Here is a 24,321-nt window from a genome sequence, read left to right as displayed (position 1 = left end):
AAGCTACTACCATCTGCATCAAGACTTGCAATGGCCCAGAATGCACAAGAATCAAGGTAACGTTCTTGGTAGCCTCGTGACCAACTGCTCTTCAGGGTATGTCTACATGGTGGTCACTGTTTGTCGTTCCTACACATCTTCTCCTTAAGTATTTTGAGGTTCCTGAATTGATAATAATCTCCATTTTATATTTTTGACCATCCTGTAAAGAGCTCCAAGAAGGCTGTGTTACTCAAGAGACTTCCACGAACAGAGTTCAGAGGAAGTGACTAAGTGGCTTTCAGACTGGTCTACACGAGGTTAGCATGACAGACACTCGCCCCATACATAGTTTCTTATTCTGGAAACTGTGCAAGACATTCAATTCAGATCAAAACGTGAATTTGTTAGGTTTGTGTGCAAAGGATGAGCGAGAGCTGTTTGTCAAGGCTCAGCACCTTGTTCACCTTGGGTCTGTGGATAGAGAGGGGGAATTAGAAAGCTGTCAGGTGTCAGCCTTTCTCTCCCAGCATACATTAAGATTATAATTACTGGTGAGCTCTGTCTCAGTTTCTTTTCCATAAATAAAGGGCAAAATGACTCAATCAGTTTGGGCAATTTTAAAAATAGGAACATCTGGGCCTCAGTCCCTGTGATTCTGTTTAAATTGTTCTGAGTAGGGCCTGGGCATTGGTCTTTTCAAAAGCCCCCAGGTGATGTTAATGAATAGCATGGTTGCGAACCACTGGCTTGGATTTTCTACACAGCAGTGGCAGCGACTAATAGGGCTACAGAATACATTTTAAAGTGCTAAACCCTAGGAGGCCCTTAAGTCTGCCACTCCATTCGGGAATGTCGGATCAGGCATTCTCAAGGTTGACTTCCACAGGAACAAAAATAGGTCCTGAACTCAGAGCAGAGGTGCCCCCCACACTGAGCCCCAATCGCACCTGATTACCCAGCATTCACTGGCTATGTGATTCAATTTCACCCGTCTACACCTTTGATCAGGCAGCTCCACGACCTGGCATAGCACCATCCCTTTTTCTACTTGTCAAATCTTACTTTTCCTGCTCAGTTCTGTGCTAGGTCAACAGGAGGAAGGCCATGCACATGCATTAAATCACTCCTGCTATGTGAATTATGCCTCCGAGATTGGGGGAAGTTTTTAGCAATGCTGCTATAGTTTCCTTGCCTGCTACGAACAAAATGCTATGAGGTCATACTCCAGGCTGCTGCGATCCTGTCTGTCTCCCTTGCTGGGTCCTTGCTTATTTCTGAAGACCTGGTTCCTAGCATAGTACCTGCAGCACAGAGACACGTAATAAATGCTAGCTGGATGCAATGCTTTAAAGATATCTGCATTAATTATTGTAAAATGAAATGCTAATGAAAGTTACGGGCTTTACAGCAGCCTTTACAGTCCTTATAACTTTATTTTTCGCGGAAAAATGAAGGTTATCAGAGCCTTGTGTTTTTTTATTTTAGCTTAGAGCAACCTCATCAATATCATCTTCTGCTGTTGCTATATCTGCCTTTTATGACATACTTGCAGCTAGGCTGAAGGCAGTGTTAGTTTAGGTAAACTGGTACCTAAAAAAAAAAAAGTAGTGGCCTACGGCTTGCCTGCTCCACTTTAAATGGTAATTGCTCTCAGCTGTCCATGTTTCAATGAGAGGTATGTAAAACTGCCTCATCTTTAACCAGTCTTGTAAATAATTCGGAAGCATCATTATACTTGCCACATCTGGCCCTGCATGGGTGCTGATTCCCTGCAGAGCTCTCAGAGCATGTTCTTCACCCAGCACCCCCCACCCCGCCACACCTCTACTGCTTCTTGCATCCTGCAGCTCAGAAAACACAAGCACCTGTCCACGGCAAATACACTCGGCTCTCCCCAACACACATCTTTAGGAGAGCCAGGAAAAAAGGAAGACAAGGGAGAGTGCAACAATTTCTCATTAGATATGCTCCAGTTTCTTTTAGGGTTGGGTACAGGAGCCCATGCCTACTGCTGGAATGTGCCTACCAGACTGAAGGGGGTGGTTTCCCAACGGGTCACCTTGTGGGAACATTACTGGGCAGGGAGCACTGATGACCTGTGTCACTGCTGTCTTTGTGCTGTACATGCCCACATGAGGTGTGTAGAGCATTTAGGTGTGATGGAATGAGGGAGTCATGTGGGAGTGTTCAAAGACTTCCTCTGCCCCTGACTGCCAGAGCGCATCGTGTCACTGCCAGCTGAGCCGTGGAGTGCACCCCCGTACCCTTAATGCTGAATTGGAGAAGGAACAGAGGACACTGCCGATGGAGGAGGAGGGAAAGGGCTTAGGGACAGGTGTTGCTCAATGTGCATTATGAAAGAGCTTAGAGGGAAGGTGGAGAGGAAGAGTCAGTATCTCAACGGTTGTTTGGAGGATCTGGTGATTAGGGAGAGAGAAAAAGCAGTTAATACAAAATCCTCACTAGTGTGCTTCCCGAGATGAGATTGCAGGAAAGCAATTGCTCTTATGCTGTGATCTCCGACCTCTGAGACTAGACAACGGTGGGGTGGAGGGTGACACAGTTAGTAAATGTGCACAGCTGTGAGGATAAGCTAAATGGTGACGTTCCCATTTATAGCTCTGTTTCCAGGCGAGTTTTGGAAATTTTCTATACTTAGAATTTAGATTTAACAAATCTTTGCTAATGACAAGTGACATTTCTGAATCAGACAAAAGCTCCAACAAATAATTAACCTTGACAAAGGAGAATAGTTGTTTATTTCCACTGGGAATATAGCTGGAACCCAACATATATACTAGGACACTGTGAGCCAGTGTACAGTCCTTGGTGTTTTTTCCTCCCGTTTTTCAAACAGCTCTGAAACTGCCTTAATCCTCTAAGAGTTAGTTGGCTTCTAGACAAGGATTTCTCAGTGGGCATACAGAGACTATTTGGTTCTGAAGTAACAAATACAAGTTTTTTTGCCTTAGAGTCCTTGAAGGTGCTCAGCCCGTAAAGCTTGTCAATTCTAATTTGCTTTGAGTGACTTGAGATATAAAGAAAATGTAGTGAAAATCCCCTGGGCTTTTAGCAACCCACTCCTTCAACTCAGAACACTTACAGCTTGTTACTTGCATTCACTAACAGGACTTCTTTATCAGGGACCTATTTTTCAAATGAAAGTCAAAACAGGAATTGTTGCCGTCCTCTGAAAAAAGTAACCAGCTACCTTACTGCTCACTTATGAAAAACCTGGTGGCTCAAAATTGTGCCAGTTCTCCAGTCATTTTTAAGTGGCATCGACCTGTTTGTAATCACATGAAACGGAGAAAGAAGATTCTAGAATAGTCGCAGTTATACATACATCCTCATTTCAATAAAAGGTATTATGCAGAAAAAATCCAAGGAGCAGAGTCACAGTCCCCGTGATTGAAGACCAAGCCAGATTTTGCACGTCAATGAAACCTCAGCTCTCTTTGCTGTAATAAAACAAGCTTCCATTTATTTTTAAGGTAAACTGTTTGTTAAAGATTCATTAAAACTAATTCCATCAACAATTCCAAAAGCTGTTAGAGTTAAATATTTAAACTAAATCTTAAGGGCCAAAAGGGAGTATTCGCAGTTTAATGCAGAAATAAATACCACCTGACATACCAGTTGCTTGCATTTGTTTCAGCTCTGGTGCTTCTAATGAAATTTAATGAAATTGATTTGGATACTTAAAGGTACAGTATATACCAGAATAAGAATCTACTGCAGTGCCTCCTTTTAAAAGCAAATATCAAGTAAATCCATTTCGGGAATTCAATTTACTGCCACTGGCCTAATTCTAAAGAACCAACATCACCGAGAAGATTTGACAAGTTGGAAAGAAATTTAGTCCAAGAAAGTATCCCATTGTTAACTACCAGTAGTTAATTGGTACCAACAGAATGCAGAACACAGCTCGGGAAGTTGAAGTGAGACCAGTTCAGTCCTCTTGTTTTCCTGGCGTCACTTTGGAGGCCTTAAAACAAAGATCTGACGTGGATGATCTTTAACCATGGCCTCTGTGTTCCAATTAGTGCTGCAAAGTTAAATTCGGAGTGAAGTTGAACAAAGTCTAGTCTTCAGGTTTACACAACCAAATGTCTGGCTTCCAGTACAGAAGTGACCCTGACATTCGAAAAGCCAGGTATTTTATATAAATACTCACCAGCGGTCAATAAGTTCAAAATTTACCCTGGATCGCAACCTCCAAGGTCTCCACATCCCACCCTGCTTCGGAATGCTTCAGACCGCGGAAGCGGAAGCAGAGGCATGGAACGCGCCCTCTGCTGAGCTTAAACTCAGGGCAGCTGCATTGTTGCATTTATTTAATAAACACTAATAAGTACCTCACACTGTGCTGAGCACAGAGGCGAGAAAAGAGAGGTAGGCATGGTTCCTGAGGGGGATATGCGGGGGAGATACACATTTAAAAATGATCACATCACATCACATTTCTGGTAAAAGCCATGAAGGAAAAGTGCAGGTTGTTATGAGGGATGGGGAGTTGAAGAAGGGAAGGTTTCCTTGGAAGTGACAGTGCAACTGAGATGGAAATAGCCAGGCTTGGAGGGAGAGGAGGGAAGGCATTCTTGGCTTAGGAATAACCTGTGCCGTGCAGTACAAAGGTACTGTGGTTGGCACAGCCTTGTCTCTGCAAGGAAGAGCGAGGGGAACTAGGAGGCCAGTGCGGCTGAAACAAAGTGACTGAGGGGCGGGTAGAGGGAGGTAAGCCTGAAGAGATGGGCGGGGCTTTATCCTAACTGGGAGACTGAGAAGGTTAGATTTGGATTTATAAAAGCGTATTCCGAACGCTTAAGGGAAAGTAGATGAATATGGTAAAGCAGATTCCACAAAGCCAGTCAGAAGCAACTGCATCAGGACTAGGGACAGATGGTGGTGGAAGTAAAGATGGGAGAAGGACTTGGATTCGAGAGGTATTTAGAAAATAGAATCAACAGGGCTTGCTGCTAAATACAGTGGAGATAAGGAAGAAGGTGGTATTAATTGGATAACGCCTAGACTTCTGGAAAGAACAACCAGGTGGGTGAGGTGCTATTTACCGAGATGGGCAACAATGGAGGAAGAATAGATTTGGGGAAGGTGCCGAGAATGCCTGTTAGACATGTGGACTGTTAGAGCTTGTGAGCCACTGAGCTGGAGATGCCATGTAGGTGGTTGTCTATACAGATTAAGAGTTCAGGAATGAAGACCATATAGAGAAATCAATGTGGATGCCACAGGCTTTCAAATGTATTTAAAAACCATGGGAGCAGATGAGATCATCTGCACTAGAAGGTACCCAGTGAAAAGCGGAGATGCCTCAGTGAAGACCAGGAGTCTGCAAGAAAGACTCAGAGGGAGCGGTTTGCAAGGTCAGAGAAAAACCAGGACAGAGTGATGGCAGAGAAGATTATGTAAGGGAGGATGTGGCAGGGATTGCTAACTAGTCTCCCAAATCCATTTCCTTTTCTTCCTGGTCACGCACCTGGACCACATGTCCCAGCCTCCCTTATAGTTTTGTATGGTCATGATGGAGATCTAGCCAAAAGAGTATAAGGTGATGGGATGTACCAGGTATGGTGGCAGGCCTTACAGCATGGTGGCGGAGTCTGTTCCTGACTCTCCACCTGGAGAAGAGCTGATCTGCCCACCTGAACACCTGTCCAGGATGGTTGCATAAGAAGGAAAATAAACTTCTATTGAGCTGCATCATTAGATGTTTAGATCTGCTTGTTACAGCTGTGAGCCCTCGCTGACTCCTCCAGACAATGGGACTAGCTGAACGCTGCATTTGCGAGCAATTTCAATGGAGGTGTGAGGACAGATGCCTCATCTGACTGCAGGGGCTTGAAGCATAAGATGGAAAGTGAGAAAACAGGCATGGTGCATGAACTCCAAACTTTCTAGAAATTTAACTGTGAAGGGTGGGAAATGTGAAAGAGAAAGTAGTCAGGCAGAGGACAGAGGAGGGTGGTTGGGAGGGACATTTCTTTTTTTAAGTAGAAGCACAAAGGGAAAGTATATCTATAGAAGAAGAATGACCAGTAGTAGAGGCTGAACAAGAGGAAAATGACATCATACGGTTCTTGCTCAAAAAGAAAGACTTAGCGAGAACCCTGGATGATAAGTAGAAAAAAAAAATTATATTTTAGAATAGAATCCAATAAAGATAAGCATAAAATAAAACTATCCAAAAATCACTGTTAAAATGCCATTATGTATTTGAGAAAGGTAACCCAATATGTAGATATTTACTTCTGTATTTGTAGTACCTAAAATAAAGACAAGGATACAGTAGGTACTCAAGAAACACGGGCTGAATGAATGAATGAGTGAAATAACTAGGAATGGCCATTTGCTAATAGGATTAAAAGGATGGTTCCAAGAAAAATCACGTGCTATTTAGCAAGGAGAGTGAGAAAATGGGCATATTATGGTATAGACTGGCATAGAGGAAAAGCCCAATTGATGTGTATTTTGTTTTATATTTTCAATGGTACATATTTTACCAGTGGTAAATCTGTCGTCTGGTTAAATGAGTCACTTCCGGTGAGCACAGCGTGACTGGTCCTCAGCGGAGTGCATGGGTATTGTGAATTCATCAAGCGTCATCACCAGGAGCTATGGACAGCCTGCCCCGGGCACTGCGCTATGACAGGACAAGGAGCAACAATAAGATCCTCCGAGGTGTCTCCACATTCTGTGACCTCCTCACTTCTTCCCTTGGGGGCTGCTAATGTTCTTTGTATTGTTCAAGCTATGAAAAGGAAAACTTGCAGTCTTCCCTCTTTCCCCTCTGAACTGGCCTCTCTGCATAGACTAAGGAGTCATGGATTTGGGACAGTTTTCAAAATTGAAGCCAACTGGTAACTCCTGGAGAAGCATGTTCAATTGCACGCAAGCACTGTGGGATCTCTCAAGAATGTGGTTTTTATAAAAACTGGGGACAGGTATCAAAAGGAGCACTGGCGTTGGTGCGTACCTTACATGCATGCATACCTTATGATCGCTATGGGCATAAACATCTTGGTAGTCTTTTCTATCATTTTTCCACTTTGCAAGAGAAACTCTGTTTTTCATTTAGGCCCAATTCTCAGCTAACTTGCAGGGAGATTTGGCCGCGTGACTGAGATCTGGAAGTAAGTTCAACGGCTTGCCCCAGAAAGAAAAAGGTATGCTCTCCCCTACCCTGTTTGGGTCCAGTTGCCTAGAATATGGACAGATTGAGCGCCAACGTGGAGGATGCAGAAGAGGTGAGCACCGAACTAGAAGGAGCCACGTCCCTGCTCTGGGAGGCACAATATCAAACATGGATGATTACACTCTGACTCTTAAGTGAGAGGGGGTGTTCGGCTGAATAATGGGCCCCCGAAGCCGTCCACGTCCCAATCCCCAGAAGCTGGGAATATGTTACTTTACATGGCAAAAGGGACTTTCCAGTTGTGATTAAGTTAAAGACTTTGAAAGGGGGAGATTATTCTAAACTATCTGCATGGGCCCAATGTCATCACAAGGGTCCTTATAAGAGAGATGCAGGGGGGTCACAGTTAGAGAAGGAGATGTGACCATGGAAGCACAGAAAGAGATTCAAAGATGCTATGCTGCTGGCCTAGAAGATGGCGGATAGGCCATTGGTCAAGGAGAGTGGCAGCTTCTAGAAGCTAGAAAAGGCAAGGAAATGGATTCTCTCGAGAGTTTCTGGAGGGAGCACATCCAGTCAAGGCTTGAATTTCAGCCCAGTAAGATCCACTTCGGACTTCTGACTTGTAGAACTGTAAGGTCATGAATTTGTGTTTTTTAAGCCAATAAGTTTATCACAATTTGTTAACACAGCAATACAAAACTAATACAGAGGGTAATAAATTTCTAATTTTTCTAAAGCCATGTTTACTTTGGGTTTACTAGGCAAAACTGATCAGAAATTTGGACAAGATGCAGATGATTAAATACCTGTGATAAAGTGCTATGACAGGATGTTAAGGTGATTTTTCCCTTTTGTCTCTATTTTGACTAAGGTCCCAAGGCAGGGAATAATAGATGCCCCACTGCTCCACATTCTGGAAGTAAAGTATCACTTTGTCCATTCGTAATTCCAAAGGTGGAGGACAAAATAGAGTTCTGCTGTGTTAGCACACGATCCACCTCCAGGTTACATAAGATTAGGCTGAGAATTCACTAGAGGGTAAAAGAGGCTGGCGGTGAGGGCTTCCTTGGAGGTGGTCAGTGGGCTGGGCATTCCCCATCCACCCCTCCTGAGCCCCAGGGAGTGAACTACTTCCTTAGCTTAACCACAGGCTCTCTGGAGTTTGGGGGTTGCAGGGACAGGTGTCTTCAGTGACATTAGCAGGATGATACATAGACTCAGTGCCAGAGGTGGACTGACCATGGAGCTCAAGAAGCTTAAGTTTCAGGCCTGTCCAGAATTTTATATTCATAAAGTGTACTCTTCTTCTTAAACAGGACTTCCAAAACCTCCTAAGCTACAGGGACACAAAAATCTGCATCCACCCTGGTCTATGTGCAGTGGAGCAGCAGAAGCCTGAGGCTGATGGAGAGTTCAGAGCAGTTAGCTGCAGGAGGCCAGGTCCAAGTCAGCGGTCCTCAGTAGGGGGGTGAAACCTCTGAGCAAACTAAACTACTGCCCCCACGAGAGAAGGAGCTAGCACATGGGCATCTCCCACAGGCAGAGTGGGCCAATGCCAGGCTACAACTGCATCCTGCATTGGCCTGGCTCTGCTCGGCTCTCCTCTCATCCCCCTTCCCTGCCAGAGCCTGGTGGGTAGGGGGGTGTTGGGACAAGGGAAGGAACAGCTTACGAGAGGTGGAGGAGATGGAGATGGGAAGAGAGAAGAAACTGAACATTCTCTTTCTACCCAAGCAAATTAAGGCTCTCACAGATGTAACATCATCCCATCTACTGGGATCCACTGAAAAAGGAGGAGTAAGTTTGAGTTAATTGCCCAAAGTAAGTAACAAGAATGGTGGCAGACTTACATTACACTTACTGAGTTTTCTAGTTCCTGATCCAATCCCTTTTCCCTGCTTTCATCTCTGGGGTGTTTTTGTAGGTTCTGATTGAAAATGCTATGGGTAAAGCCTTGTGAAAGGGTAAAGGCACAGAGGAAGCATTTAGTTTGGGCACTGACTGCTCTGTAGGATATCCCCCGACGTGGGGATCCATCCCAGCAACAGCTATAACTTAGTCACTTCTTGTTTAGCAGCTGCCATGTGCATTGATTTCCACTGTTACACAATTGATTTTTGCTTCTGTTCCCATTTGTGCCTTTGTTTTTGGACAGATATCGTATGACGAGTGCCTGAGAACTGACTCAGAGAGGTCAGGAGACCTCATGAAGGAAGACCTTATTTGTCAATACAAACATCAACGAGTGAGTGCCCAGATTTACGGAGGAGACAGCATCATAGCTGAGTTTAACCTCAGCTTTTTTGTTTTTTACTCCAACTTGACATCAAGTGATTTAGAAAAGAAAGAAGTTGAACTACAATTCTAAGTCTCGAGGACACTAGACTTGGAGTTGTTTTAGAATCTGGCCCAAAGTCCTTACGTCCTACCAGTCATCTCTTGGTGAAGAATTTTCCAGAATAGTAGAACGATTAATAAATTCCTGGTAAGCAATTTTCTTGATAAAATGACAGCTCTATGTTCAGTAAATTTATTTCTATAGAGGATTTACTGCTTTTCCATCACCATCTTAGATACTTGCAAAGTAAAAATCTATCAATTCTCAAAATAGCAACATACTCAAGCAAGTATTAAAGCATTTCTTTCCTTTCTTACTGCAAAGCTGAAAGATAAAAATTTTGAATTTTGACCGTGTTGTTTTTTCTTAGAAATATTTAAAAGTACCTTTTCAGCTCTCACTGGAATCCAGTAATGATTTTTAAATGTCCAGAAGATGAGGGTGACAAAGGAATGTTAAGCACAAACCAATGACTTCAGTTTGCACAGATCAGGACTTCTGGCTCATCTGTGTATAGTGCCCAGTCTCCCGAAAGCAGTGAAAGACAATATGAGGGCTGTGTCCACTCTCTCTTCCACTATGGTTTGGACATTTGAGGGAATCTGCAGGCATCCCTTACCTATCCATAATTACTTATTGATTTCTTGTTTTGTGAGTGCAATGGTGGCAAGAGCCAATGAAATGGATACAACAGCAGTAAGAAAAGAGAGCCCTGTGTGAGATGGGCTGTGAAGGGCATGACTCCACTCCTATCATAGCCCATTATTCACTGGCTGAAGGGTACACGCAATCTGAGAGTCTATCTTCCTGACAATAAAAGGAAGGACATTTAAAGATGAGTTTTATGTTCTGTTTCTCTCATCAAAATTGCAATAGTGAATACAACATCTCTATCCAGAGAAACGGGACCATCTTCAGTTTCAAGCACAGGCTGTTTGGTATTCTTGGAGACACCAGCTCATTGTGTAAGATATTACGTTTCACATGTCAGGTGGGAGGGTGAGGGATGCTACAGGAACACAACTGTGAAAACACAGGGCCATGAATATTACTGGGGGAGAATCAGTCTGGTTTCTAGCCCAGATGATTGTCAACAAGAGTTTGATCCTAACATTTCATCTGTCTTTGATTTGATCCCTGCATTTATGAATGAAGGATTTTAATTCACTCATAGAGAGATTAGAGCATTTACTTCATGGATGAGAAACCCAAGGGGCAGGGATGGGACTGATGGAGAGATTCCCACAGTTTCCATGACAGGATGTGAGAGTTCTTTGATGCAAGGGTTGAGGAAAGTTCCAGACTCTGACACACAAAGCAGAAGGAAGGCAGCATGGAGGCCCAGGCCTCCAAAACCTCTAGGGCTGTGAAGGCATGTCCAGCTGCACAGAGAGAACATTCTGCCAGATACGAGAATAGCCATGGACCATTTTAAGAGCTTATTTACTTTTCTGTAGACTCTGTGTTAGGAATGGTTACTGAGCAGGTTCAGACACCTGGATACAATACAACCCCAGCCCATCTCCGAGTGTTGACTGGGAGACCTGGTGAGTGGAAGGTCTACGTACTGCTCCTCAGCAAGAGTGGGCCACAGAGACGCCCAAGGTCAGTTCTTACACTGATGCGCAGGGAGGTCTCAAGTCATTTGCCTAAGGTCAGGCTGTTAGTAAGGGGCAGGCTGTGCCTTGAATCTCTGGCCATTTGATTCTAAGTCCTATGCTCTTTATACTTCATCAAAAAGTATGATGACCTCAAAGCCACTAATCTGCTCTCAAGTTTCATTAGAAATTGAATGCCCAGTGCCAGGGTAGCATAATCTCACTCTTTCTTCTGCTTTAAATAAACTTGGAGGAATATACTCATTTTGTGCTGCTACATTACAGAAGGGATGCTGACAAATTTGCAAGCATGTAGAAAAAACTGATAGCAATGGTGAAGGGTGTGGTATCACTGATATATCTAGAACTGAGTACGTCTGGCCTGAGAAGGGATGACCTCGTGGAGATATGATGGCTAGCTTCAAAAAGGAGAAGGCTTTCACGGAGAAGAGAAATTAGACTTTCTCAGAATGGCGGTGGAGGGCAGAAGTTGCCGATAAAGAGATTTTTTGCTTAATGCAAGTAAGAACATCCTAAAATGGAATAATATGCCTCATTAGGTAGTGATTGCAATTGATATTAAGGTATTTGAAGAAAAGGAAATGACTACTGGAGCTCATCTGCCTTTCTTCTGTTAGTAAAATAACTACTTTCCTCCTACCACAAAGTTTTAGGAGGGATCATGGCTGCCTACTTTTCCCATCTCCCTTGCAGCTGGGTGTGGCCACATGACTGAGTTCTTGGTCCCGGGATGTGAGCAGGTGTTTGGAAACTTTTGCATCACTTCCTTAAAAAGACTTCACTAGTCCTCACTTCCCCTCTCTCTTCCTATGGGCTGGTATGAGAGGGGAAGAGCTAGGGAGCTTTGCCCACACAGGCAAGGACGACCCCTTAGTGCAAGGCAAAGCAACACAACAGGTCCTGGGATCACCTGCTGGCCCTGGGCTACCTGCCTAACCAGGTATGGTTCCACGAGAGGAAAAGAGATACCTGTTTAGCTTGAGCTTCTGTATTTTTTAGTCTCTCTGTTAGAGCGGTTTAGCCTGTGTCCCAATCAATATAACTATTTCTTCGAGATGTACAGATTATTAAGGTACTATTATAAGTGTTGGTAAGCAATGGTTTCTATAATCTTATAATTCTGTCCACACCTTCCCCCTCAATTTGTCTCCTGTCTTCCAAAATCAGCTAGCCCAACAGTCTCCCTATAGTCGAACATAAGCACTCCATAGTGTTGGTGACCTTGTTTTTTTTAAAGTACCAACGTTCAAGAAGTCAAGAACTTTTGATCTGCATCTCTTTTATCACTATATCAAGTCTGTTCCTAAGGCTCATATGCTTTTCCTTTAGAAAACACCCTGTGCAATGATACGGATGCTAAAGAAATTTTGAAGTTCTATTTGTGGTTATCAAAACTTAAGGATTGGTTAAAAAAAAAAAGGAAGTGATACGTTATTTAGCTTGTGTGTGATAACATTCTTCTGCAATTGTTCATTTTCCCTTAGGGGAGAAAACAAGGAGTCCAAGCCACACTGAAGTTGAAGGTTCAGATAATACAAATATTTTTTGGCTCAAAATGCATCAGGAATCAAATATAATTTTGTACTGGTCAACACACCCAGCCAGAAGAATATTCTGACGTATTAAATGTGTGTCTCTCTAAGTAAAATAAAGTGGTTGAGCTAATGAAATGAGATTCCAGCCTCTGTGCCTGGGTTCTAGGAGGAAGTAAGCCAACGACAGATGGACCTTTAGTTCTGTCCCATAGATATGCCATTTTCCCTTCAATTTCTATCTCTCTACTTATGTTAGTCCTCTGATCCATAATGCCCTTACCTCTTACTTCCTGATTTATGCAAACTCTATACTTACTTCAAGATTTTACTCTATAATTTTCCTTCTCCTAATTCATCCAGTAAATCTTTAGTATATAATTCTGAACCAAATGAGGTTTCCGAAAATTGTTCCATATTTCATTTTTACCCACAGTAGCTGCTTCCCATGTCTTATGTTTTCTCTGGAACTCTTTCTTTTCTAAGCCTAAAATAGCTGTTTAATAAATAGATTTGAAGCACGGATAATTAAAAGATATGGGTCAGACATTTTTTCACTGATATGTAAATTGTCAATGAAGGACAAGATAGAAATCCATTTCCCCTCTGATTGAAAACAATTCAGAAGGATGAATGAGTTCGTTTTTCTCACAAAAGGACTTTTCAAAAAGAAAAGCTTTTGTGAATTTTAAGCTTTGCCATTAGCAGCACTTATAATATTGAACATAAAGGTCCTCATTTCATTTCACAACTGCATAATTTGGAAATTATTAAGAAGAGCTCTTTCTCGATGTTTTTTAATCATGAGTCAACTAAAAACATCACCGTCAGTTTCTCCAGCCCATCCTTCCTGACTCTCCTCACACGAAACACGTTTTAAAGCACCTTTAGCTCTTGAGTTTTAGCTCCATTAAATTCCTGTGAACACATTCTTTTTTTTTCATGGAAATAGAAAGACAATTACACTTTTTGAACTCTACTACCAACACAGAAAAAAACAAAGGTGGAAATCTCGTACTACCATTCAACAAATAACCAGTAGCATCTCTAAAAGCAGTTTCCCTTCAATGCACATAAGTATGAGAAGGTGTATTTCAGCAAAGAGACCTTCAGCATCCGGGGGGAAGTGGAGTTTATTTGAGGCAGTAATATTTCATTGAGCTTCTGGAGCCACTGAGTCAGAACCATGAGCTTCTCTCTAACTCATAGCGTGTTCCTCCTGTCAGGCTGCCTGTTTAGCTGAAGGACTCCGTACTGGCAGAGAATTCATTTGGCTCTTGGAGGAGTCCAAGGAGGAATTAAGTAGGAATGCTGGGATATGAGTTTCAACCAAAACAAAATGGAACCCAAAACATTTTAGATGAAGGGCTTATCTTACTGTGCATGATACTTAGAAAAGGATATAATTAATCTAGAGTGCTCCTCTAACAGTTAATTTTGCAATCTCTGTTTCAATTTAAACATACTTCCTCTTAGGGAATAGGGAAAATCTTGAAAGAAAAATGTATAGGTTAAACTTCATAAACTTAAAGCGCAAAGTAATGAATGCTTAAGGGAAAGAAGACCTTGGGGAAATCTAGGAACAGGCTATAACTTAGTAGAGCCAGTTATTAAATATTTGCTTTTTCCTATTGGCTTAGAAAAAGACAAATCTTCCCTCTGGCAAGGTGGGTCTCACTCTCTCTGATGTGAGCCTCTGGCTACAGCCCCATACCCCTACCCCAAGACTGGTAGGCTGGGCATGAAGGCAGCAATGACTTCGGCTCCCTCGCCTCCAGGCAGGCATCCAGGGTGCCACAAGGAGGTGCTTCAGGCAGTTGTTGATGTAAGCCCATGCTCCTGCCCCTGCCGCGTTGATGCTTTCTGAATCCCTACTGAGATGAATGCCTAAGCTATCTTCCCTGCATATCAATCATGTTCTCTTCCCCTATTTGTTAACTTAGATCTATCGTGGGATCACCAATTTTTTAAACTACCCATGTTTGCTAGTCTGGTAACAACAAAACAATAACTTTCTGGGAGACATTTTAAAGAATTTAACCCTCTTAACCAAAAAAGAAAAATTATGCATCCTTTATTTAGCAGCATTTGGAAATGAGGTGTAGAATCTAAATTTCTAGATGTGACATTTTTCTCTTAAGGTTTTATTTCTAAACCATTTTGGGGATGAAGATGCCTTTGAGATGTTTGATATTAATTCCCGTCTGCCTCGGGAGAGTCTACTGAACATACCCCTAGCCTCCTCCTCACCGTCTACAGCCCACATCAGGAACATCAGCCCTTTCATCCTCTGCAGTAAGTTGGTGGGGGTCTTGGGCTAGGAACACCATCAAGCTGTTGAGTCCTCTACTCAATGCTCCTGGACTGCAAGACTTTTCAACTTCCTGAATTGCTTTTTATATTTTTTTCAGTCTCCTCGCCACAATTACTTCAATTGCTTGTTGACACTTGTTGATGCTTTTTTTTTTTTTTTTGGCAAAAGCCCTCAGTTCATTAAGTTTTAGTCTATTGTACAATACGGAAGTTCAGGAAAACAAGTATTTTCTTTTCTATAAGACGACCTAGGGTAAGGCCTGATGAGTGTGGGTCTGAGCAGTCCAGAAAGTTCATGGATTTTACTGTATATTCAGGGGACACTTAGTGACCCCTTTTCTTCTGCTTCTTCATAGATTCTGTTATTTCAGTTGTGTTTCAATTACTCAGACTCTTGGACAATTGCCCTTCATATCTATGATGCATCTCATTATGACCAAATACTGTGTCTTTGGGCTCAGGGCTTGTGTGTAGCTCATGAGCCAAGAAGGCAAAGTAAATCTTACCTTTTTGTAGAGACTCCTCAGGTCTCGGTACTGCCACATGCTGTTTAGGACCTGAGATGCGGCCTTGACCACTTTTGGAGAGTGTCTGATAAAGAAAAGACAGGACATGCAAGATGGTGAGCAGGACAGCTGGGCTTCAAATTGACACTGACTTGGCAGGAAATGTCATGAATAAATATCCTCACGGGGTTTCTGGCTCTTTTCCTCTCAGTCTGGGGAGTGCAAGGGATGGTTCCACCGGTCTCCATCCTCATTCTCATCAACACACTCATGAGGCTAAGAGACTGGAATGCATCCCAGTTTTGCAAAGAATTTTCAAAATGGAAACCAAAGAGCAGAGCATTGAGTCAGGATGCAGATGTAAGGTTTGACATAAGAAGAGAAAAACAGCAATTAAGAAGGGCCCCAGATTCAGGGGTTTTAATGGCAGTGTTGTACAACACCTGTGTAGTAGAAGAAAGAAGCTATTCATTTTCTCCACTGAGGCATGAGAGCATACACTGGGCTGGCTCTATGCGCCTGCGTGATTACAGGGAGCTGCTCTCCAGCTCCTGCTGATGCCAAGCACGAGAGACTGGCAGTGAAGGCAGACGTGTGCACACACTGCACACACACTCTCTTACATTTATATAGAGGAATGAATAAGCATCTATAAATAACAGCCTTCATACAATTAAAGTTCCAGCCTCTGGACCATAGGGAGAAACTAGGGTCACATAAACATTTGGACTAGTGGTTTTTAACATTCTTTTGAGTCATGGCTTTGAAATCCCTATGAAATAGTAGCTACATATTTTGCCTTGTGGTTCAGTGCCAATATGCATGTCAAAACAAGACACTAGGTCCATAAATCTATGTTGATTTAATTCAATCAAATTCTTGGAAGTCTCTTTGCCTAGTGGTGAGGGAAACTGTTAATTACCTGCTGATTCTTTGTTTTAATGGGCTGATTCCACAACCAGCTGCACAACGCTAGTGGCTACCATTGACATCGAGCCTATCTCAGTGGCTGGCACACTTTTTCTATAAAGGTGCAGGTAATAAACATTCCTGGCTTTGGGGCCATATGGTCTCTGTCGCAGCCACTCAACTCTGTCATTGTAGGATGAGAGGAGTTGTAAATAATATATAAATGAATGGATGTGGCTGTGTTCCAATCAAACGTTATTTACAAAAGCAGGCAGCGGTGGGGTGTGGCCAGTGGCCGTAGTATGCTGACCCCTGGTCTATGTGAATGCCGACTCCTGGAGCTGGGCAGGACATAAAGATTCATGAAGACGCCAATGTGAAGTCCACCCCACAAGCTGACTTGTGGTGCAGTGGCCCATAGATCCCCTAAGAGAATATCTGAATTGAGACCAAAAATGCCTTTGACATAAAGTGGTCTTTGAAATAGAAAGTGAGCAGATGGGTAGATGGGATCAGGTTGAGGTTGAATTTGAGAGACAGAGTAAATGAATGTTTCAAGAACATGCATTTTGTAATTAAATTATGGGATGCTACTACATTGTCAGTTAGATGTCAGCTATTTTCCTGGGTCTTCATGTTTGCAACTTAGACCAACTAAGTTTAAGGTTTATTCATCCATTTATTTACTGGTAACAGTAATAGTCACTCTTACAATTATTATTACTGAGATGGAATTCAATTTCTGCTGTGTTTGAAATCTATTAGTTATATCATGTACTTCTAAAATTAAAAAAATAGAGTTCTTATAAATTCCAAAGTTTTTCTCTATGAAAGATGAGCTATATTTAAGTAACATAAATATTTTCTTTTAGTAAGATAGGCAGTTGCTAAATAATTTCACAATTTATGTTAGTACCATGCTCTAAATTAATATTAAATTTCTTTGACTTAAAGACAGAGTTTTAGATCTTTTCATGGAAATAGATCAAGTACATTTTATTCTTATATAATCAATGCTGAACAAAGATTAAATGCTATGTTTTGCTGTATTTTATCATTGTTAGCTAGAATATGTCCATGACAATACCCAAGCAACTCTGGAAAACATCTATTAATATTCAGGTAGCGACAATGTAGTTGAAACATATTTAGTATGCAAAAATTCCTCTGACACAGTGTAATTTTTTGTTTCTACTTTTTTCTTGGTTACAAAATAGAAAGAGACTGTGAATGTGTAATGAGTAGCAGGTTTTAACCTCCCAATTAAAATGCCAATACATCACGGTGTTATAATAACACATGAAGGTCAAAGAAACATTGCTTTCTTTTTCAACTTTAATTTTGATCCATCCACTAGACTGGTACCATAGCAACATCTACTTGAAAAACTATAGCTATTGATTGAAGGACTTGAACAATTGAGTGTTTCTAACGTGACAAGTGATTATAACCTAAGTCACAATACACTGTTCCTTCCCGACAAGTAACAGTTGAGACTGTTAATGGCTTTTCTGTCTTATGACAAAATACAGTGACACATTCAACACTATTTCCTATATAACTGTTAAAATTAGAAGAAAAAACCCAAATGTACTTTTGAAACAGATGGACATGATAGAATGTCCATAATGGGTGTTTAAAAAGATGTGATGTGAAAAGAACAATATAAGTTATCAGACTTCAAAATGGTAAGTATAAGACTCCTATAAGAGTCATTAATGATTACGCAATGTCTGAGCTTCACTGGAGTTGTCAAATCAGGGGTGGCTGAAGACTTCAGTGGGTGCAATTCATCTGGGGTGTTCCGCACAGCCATTGCAGCAACAGGACCACACAACATCAGGCCCAGTGGTAGTATTAGCAAGACACGGTGAGTTATACAATTCAAACAGACTGTGAACGGCAACTTGACAGTCTGACCTACTGATATCATGGCATATTTAAGCTTGCGTATATTTAGAAATAAAATGTATAAATAGATAAAATGGAGAATCACAGATAGGCACATCTCTCCATCTGTGTTTTCTCATGCTGTCTCATATTGAAAAATCAGGTTTGAACTAAATTTACTTCTGTAAATAATTTTTAAGGACAATTTAGGGAGGGCAGATTTGCAAGAATTTTTATAAATTAACCAGAGGGAACTGATTGCCTCCATTTTCCAAATATTAAATCATCCTTAATTCCAAAAATTCTATTTTCAATAAAGAATTTTCATTTTATTAAAACATCTCTGGAAGGCCATGGGAATCTCAGTGCCTACTGTCTTAATAGAATTGAGTGATAAACGATGAGTTTAGAGCTAAGATTCAGAGTAATTCTCCTGGATTCATTTTGTTTTAAGAGCAGTGAGAAGCACAACCAAACTGACAGGTAGGTGGCAGATGAGGATATCTATAGTTCTAAAAACCCTGTTTTGATCCTTGAATTAGTCACTACATAAAAAAGAGATAATCTACATGAAAGAATGGCTGAGACAGTCTAAGCAGGAGAACTATAACTGGGAAGATGCTTGACTCAACCCAATTCAACACTTCTTATGAAACATGTCAATCCAGGCTGTTACATTAGAAAAAAGATAAAGGAACTTTGAGATGAAAACAAGTGACTATTCCAGAAGGAAATTTTCAATCAAATTAAAGGACATTTACATAAAGATCATTTGTAGTGAAAGAAAATTCCCATTATCAACAATCAAGATTGGACCATTTTCTGGATTGGCAAAGTGAATATATACTATTTCACAGATGGCTTCCTTAAACAATTTTTATTTTATATTTTTTTTTGCCGAGGAGGATTATTTATTTATTTTTTGCTGAGGAGGATTCCCCCTGAAGTAACATCTGTGCCAATCACCCTCTTTTTGTTTTTGCTTGAGGAAGATTAGGCTTGAGCTAATATCTGTGCTAATCTTGCTTTACTTCATACGTGGGTCACAGCCACAGCATGGCTGATGAGTGGTACAGGTCTGCACCTGGGATCCAAACCTGTGAACCTGGGCCGCTGAAGCGGAGTGCGCCGAATGTAACCACTATACCACGGGGCTTAAACAATTTTTTAATTAGTTTCACCAAATAACTTCCTTTGACTATAGGACTGATAAGAGCATCTTTTCTCTTTAAGGCCCATTTAGTGATGCTTACCGCCATAAGGATGCTCACATAGTTGGAAGGAATGAATATACGCCAAACTACCCCTCAAAGTTCTCTAGTCTTAAAATTGAGAAAAAATTTGAATGTCTCATGATTATAGACAAATATGCCAGAGCGTTTTTGTGAATTATGGTTTTATTCTGTGTGTATGTGTGTTTACTTAAAAAAGCATTAACACATAAGCTCTTAATGCACAAAACAGGTAAGCATTTCAGTGAGAGATTTCAAAGGTCTACTGAAGCTGCATGAAGAAGAAAACCATGTGGCTGCCTGCCTGTGGAGAATAGCACTTTATTGTAAGTGCAATAAAATATAGTTCAAGCCAACCATCTCCATCGCACAAGTATAACCCAAGTCCCACCGGGCTTCTCTGTTTGCTGTAGAAAAGTATTCAAATCCTAATACTGAACTGTTGACTGAACCTAGGTGGAGGTCTCAGGGTGCTTAAACAGAAAACCTGAAACTTGTTTTGTAATACATGGTAATATCCTGAATTAAATGAAATAATGGGAGAATTTCCAAAAAGTCTCAAAGTGCCTCCCTCACAGGCTTTAATAATACAAGAAAAATTATTTAGCATTTAGATGTAAAGGAGTGGGGAAGGGCAGGGAATGAAAAGTCAAGAAGTAGACTTCTGATAACAAAAGGTTTACCCTTTTAATCTTATTTGATTATATTGAGGGACTTCCAGGAGGAGAAATTTAATTAAGGTTAGTGAGTGTTTCTGTAAAACTGCCAGCTCGCTGATACACTGACGCTCTGGCTTGTGAAGATATTTTCTGGTTGCATACAGTAAGATACCATTGATTCTTAAATCAAACTGGGGGCATTCCTATTTGTGGCGGTGCAGCTGCTTCCACATGGAGCCTTATCTCTTTTTATTCCATTCATATAAAAGCCCTCCTTCCTTGCCACCATCCCCTCTTCTGGGAAATTTCTGTTTGTCCTTTAAGATTTGATTAGCACATCTTTCAGGAAGTCCATTATGACAGCTCCTCTCTTAGTTTTAGATTGGGAAGTGCAGGCATAGTGACTTGTTCAATTAAATAGTTTTCCCCAAATCCACAGCTAGTCAGGGAGGGTGCTGGATTGGCCCTGAGTTCTCTCTGTCTCCATCACACTCTTTTCTCCCCCAACCTCCCTGCATGATGACTTGCTAGACACAGCCGAAGAGGCACAGAGAAAAGGATGTGAATCCCAGTGCCAACACTTTGACTTGCAACCACAGAGGAACAACTACCACAAGATACCTGAATGTATTCAGGTAAAGCTGATTGTGTCTTCTGTGTTGGAGGAATACAACAGTGTATGCACGTGGATTGTCAAGTCTATCTTACCAATATCATGGTAGTCACCAAGTCATGAGTTATTCAACAAATTGAAATTCCCCGTAGCATCAGCTTTCATTGTGGGGTGGGAAAACTGGAAACCATTTGCCATTTCCTTCTCTTGATTATCAGAGACAGATGCTTTCCAATGACGTTCAGTAGCGTTACTCATCCCAAGGGGCAATGGGCACACTTAGAACCAATTCTATCAACACCAATTCTACCGTGATATCAAGTGACTGTCTGACTTACTTATCTCCTTTGCTTTTGGAGATGCCGACCAACTTCTCGATGCCACCAGCATCCCGTAAGGCCTTGGCGTTCTCCATGTTCTTGGTGATCACTTCATGCAGGGTGCAGCAGACGGCTGTCACTGTATCGTCCGACATGGCCTTGCTGGCTGTGTTGTTGCTGTTATTCCCTCCTGGGAGCCTGTGGACAAGGTCTCGCATGGCGTATTTGCCTTTGGGAAAGAAAATGAAGGAAAGAGTTGAAATGAGGCCAGAATGGAGGAAGAGGGCAGAGGAGATGTGGGGACAGGGGAGAAAAGCAAACACAAGACGCCACATAAATGCAGTGTCTGTTTCCCATCACTAATTATCCTCTATTGGGTAATTTTGGACACATATACAGAGAAAACAGTATGTCATCATGGCGAACGCATGGACTTGGATGCTAGATGGATGTGGAAGTGAATCTCTGGGTGAGTTATTTCACGCCTCCAAGCCTCAGCCTTCTTCATCTGTAAAGCAAGAACAATAATGGTACCTATCTTACAAGGCTGCTGCAAAGATTAAATGAGTAATGGTGTGAAAAGCATTTAACATCCGAGGATTCCTGAGGACGAAGGACTCAATAGACGGTAGCTGCCGGTGGATTCCTGCTTAGTATTCACAGAAGTCAGGAAAACATGGTAATGGTAAATCTACTATAACCTCAAAAATGTCTTGCCAGGAGCAATGTTGGGCCCTGTATTATTTAACAGATTAGAGTCAAACCACAAATATGTGGAGAACATGATCACATAGATGACTTCTGAGTTCTGGCCCCTATAAAGCAAACAGAAACATTTAAAGCAAGAGAGAGAAGCTTTACAAATAACATATAACTAGGTATCCTTTGAACTAGGGTAAGTGGATGATCTGCTTGTCTCCGATGGAATTTTACTGCTTGGGTCTACCATATAACATTTACTAATTTGACATGTTTGTCTTTGTGTGAAAAAAAATAAAATTCAACTTTGCTCCCTCAATTCCCTTTATCGTTATTAATCTTGCTACACCCGATGATAAAGCTACTTATAATGACATCTTTATGGAGTACTTTTAGTTTACAAAGCACTTTAGGCATTACCGATAAACCTGCAGGACAATTAATTCATCCCGCCTGCAGCTTCCTGTTCTGTTTCATTAATCTACTCTGGAACTAAGTAAATGAGAGCCGGTAGCAAATTTGGCTGTTCATCATTTTTTGGATGGAACTGGCATGTGTCCAAAGTTTAATCCCTTCCTGGTCTCCCATCTCCCAATTAGATGTATTTAACTAGCTCCTAAAAGCCATTGGAAAGCTTTTTCCTCCATACATGTCTCTAAAGGACAGTCTCTTTTCCTGTTGAATTCTCTGGTCCATGGTGCCTGGGGGTAGAAAAAGGAACTCCGTGGGAAGAGGTGATGATATCTTAATTCCAGGCAGTAATAAATAAAACATAGGCCCTTGTAATTTTGGTATCTGCTCTTATTCTATGTTTGTGTGGCTTATTTTAGCATGGACAAAAAAAAAAAATGCTGATGTCTAAATTACTGAAATAGCAAAGAGTCTTCATCACTTGATGATAGCTGAAAAGGGTCTGACAAAAGTGGTTTGCCTGAGAACCCCCAAATGTAGCAAATTTATTTTCTAATGACAGCACTTAAAATAGTTAGAAGAAGACCCTTTCTACACGGGTAGTCCTCTGAGCAACTTGCTTTATGTATTTATCATTAAATCGCTTTCAACTCCGGCTAAGAGTTTACTTTTGTTGGGATCAGCATGTCGGCGACTTTATCAGTTCATTAACCCCCACAAACCACTGGCATAGAAACCTGAGTTCCACAGAAGAGAGAAGATGGATGAGTTCTTTTTCTTATAAGGGAAGTGATGGAGGAAGGAAACAGAAAACTATGTCAATCATTGTTCAGACAGGGACATTCACACCCCTGATCCAGTAGGAAAGACCGATCTTGTGACCTTGGACAGCATCAAGGTTGAAAGCAAAAATGAGGAGCGCGAAAAGATTCGGCTGTAGCATGTTTTGGTTTTTGTAATCACCATTTTTAAAATGATGACAGACAAATTTGAAGGTGTGGTTTCATCCTGAATGGCTTCCCAACCTGTGAGCTCTGAATGAGATACAAGGTGTTCCCGGACCGGTCAGGTGGCAGGAACAACTGCCTCTCCCCAGCAGCCTCCTCGATTTGCCCCCGTGTGCAAATACGACACAAACACTCTCATTTTCCATGTGCTCCATGGCGTGGAAAACAGCAGGAGTCACTGCCATATATAACCTACCACAACCTGTCGAGGAAACCCACTGGAATAATTTTATTTCTGATATTTCCAATACAGTTCACTGACATTTTAGTAGGCAACTGGGGATTTTTCATGCAGTCTATTTATTAGCTTATATGGAGGGATACACTTTAGCCCGTAATTTTGACTATCCAAGTGGAGAAACAAATCAAGTAAAAGTATTCCACAGAACAGAAGACCTGTGGGCAAAGTTTGTTAATTCTTTTAAGGATATAACAATTGTTTTAGCCTTTGATTACGCTGCTGAGAAAAGCTGCCTTCTCACAGTGGAACCTGAATCCTATCTTCATGTGAAGTTTGAGTTGCAAGAATAGCTTTTTAGTTCTTTCTTGAGTTTAGAAACTTTGAGTCTCATTGGGGGGAAAACAAAGCATGGAACACAGATTAGTTACAGCCACAAGTGACCTCATGTTGGATGCTAATAACGGAAGTTCAGGGATGGGAGAAATTTGACTGGACTGAGGTTGTCATGGAAGGCTTGATATAGGAAGTGGAAGTTTAGGATTTGTTCTTTAGGTCAGGGGAGCCTCCACTCTAGATATTTTACAGAGAGAATTCTGGTGCATCAAGAAGAAGGGAGGTTTCAGAATAGTAAGATTGAAGGTAGGAGAAACATGTCATCTTTTTCTTGACAATAAAGTGCTTTCTCTCTGAACTTTTATTTTACTGAAATTATAAGCATTGCAACTCTAGGTATCTTGTGCCTATAATTGTTCTGTGTTCCATATTTTCTCCCCCCCTTCGAAGTTTCTAAACAATAAAAAGAACAAAAAAGAACAAAAAAGCTATTCTGGCTACCCAGTAGGAGGAATCTTGGCACCCCCTTCCCCCACGCCTCTGTCAGGCTTTTGGGTCCTTCAGGTCTGAGATTTCTTCAGAGATGAAAGCTGTTAACCTCCTTTTAAAGCAAATTCTCTT

At 41.5% G+C, this 24,321-nt stretch overlaps 1 protein-coding gene across 8 annotated transcripts in view; it reads right to left on the bottom strand.

The window, feature by feature from the left end:
• Positions 1–24,321, bottom strand: part of CTNND2 (catenin delta 2) — an 888,692-nt gene that overhangs the window by 24,132 nt on the left and 840,239 nt on the right. For all 8 annotated transcript variants that reach the window (XM_070519868.1, XM_044779487.2, XM_070519864.1 and 5 more), the window contains 2 exons: positions 21,088–21,298; positions 15,447–15,531 (listed from right to left, as the gene is read on the bottom strand). In XM_070519868.1, coding sequence (XP_070375969.1) covers positions 15,447–15,531; positions 21,088–21,298 — 296 coding nt within the window. The remainder of the gene's footprint in view (positions 1–15,446; positions 15,532–21,087; positions 21,299–24,321) is intronic.

This window comes from Equus asinus, chromosome 10, assembly GCF_041296235.1.
Source record: "Equus asinus isolate D_3611 breed Donkey chromosome 10, EquAss-T2T_v2, whole genome shotgun sequence".
NCBI classification, from domain to species: Eukaryota; Metazoa; Chordata; class Mammalia; order Perissodactyla; family Equidae; genus Equus; species Equus asinus.
Note: the sequence above shows the minus strand (reverse complement) of the source record. Positions and strands in the feature narration are given on the sequence as shown.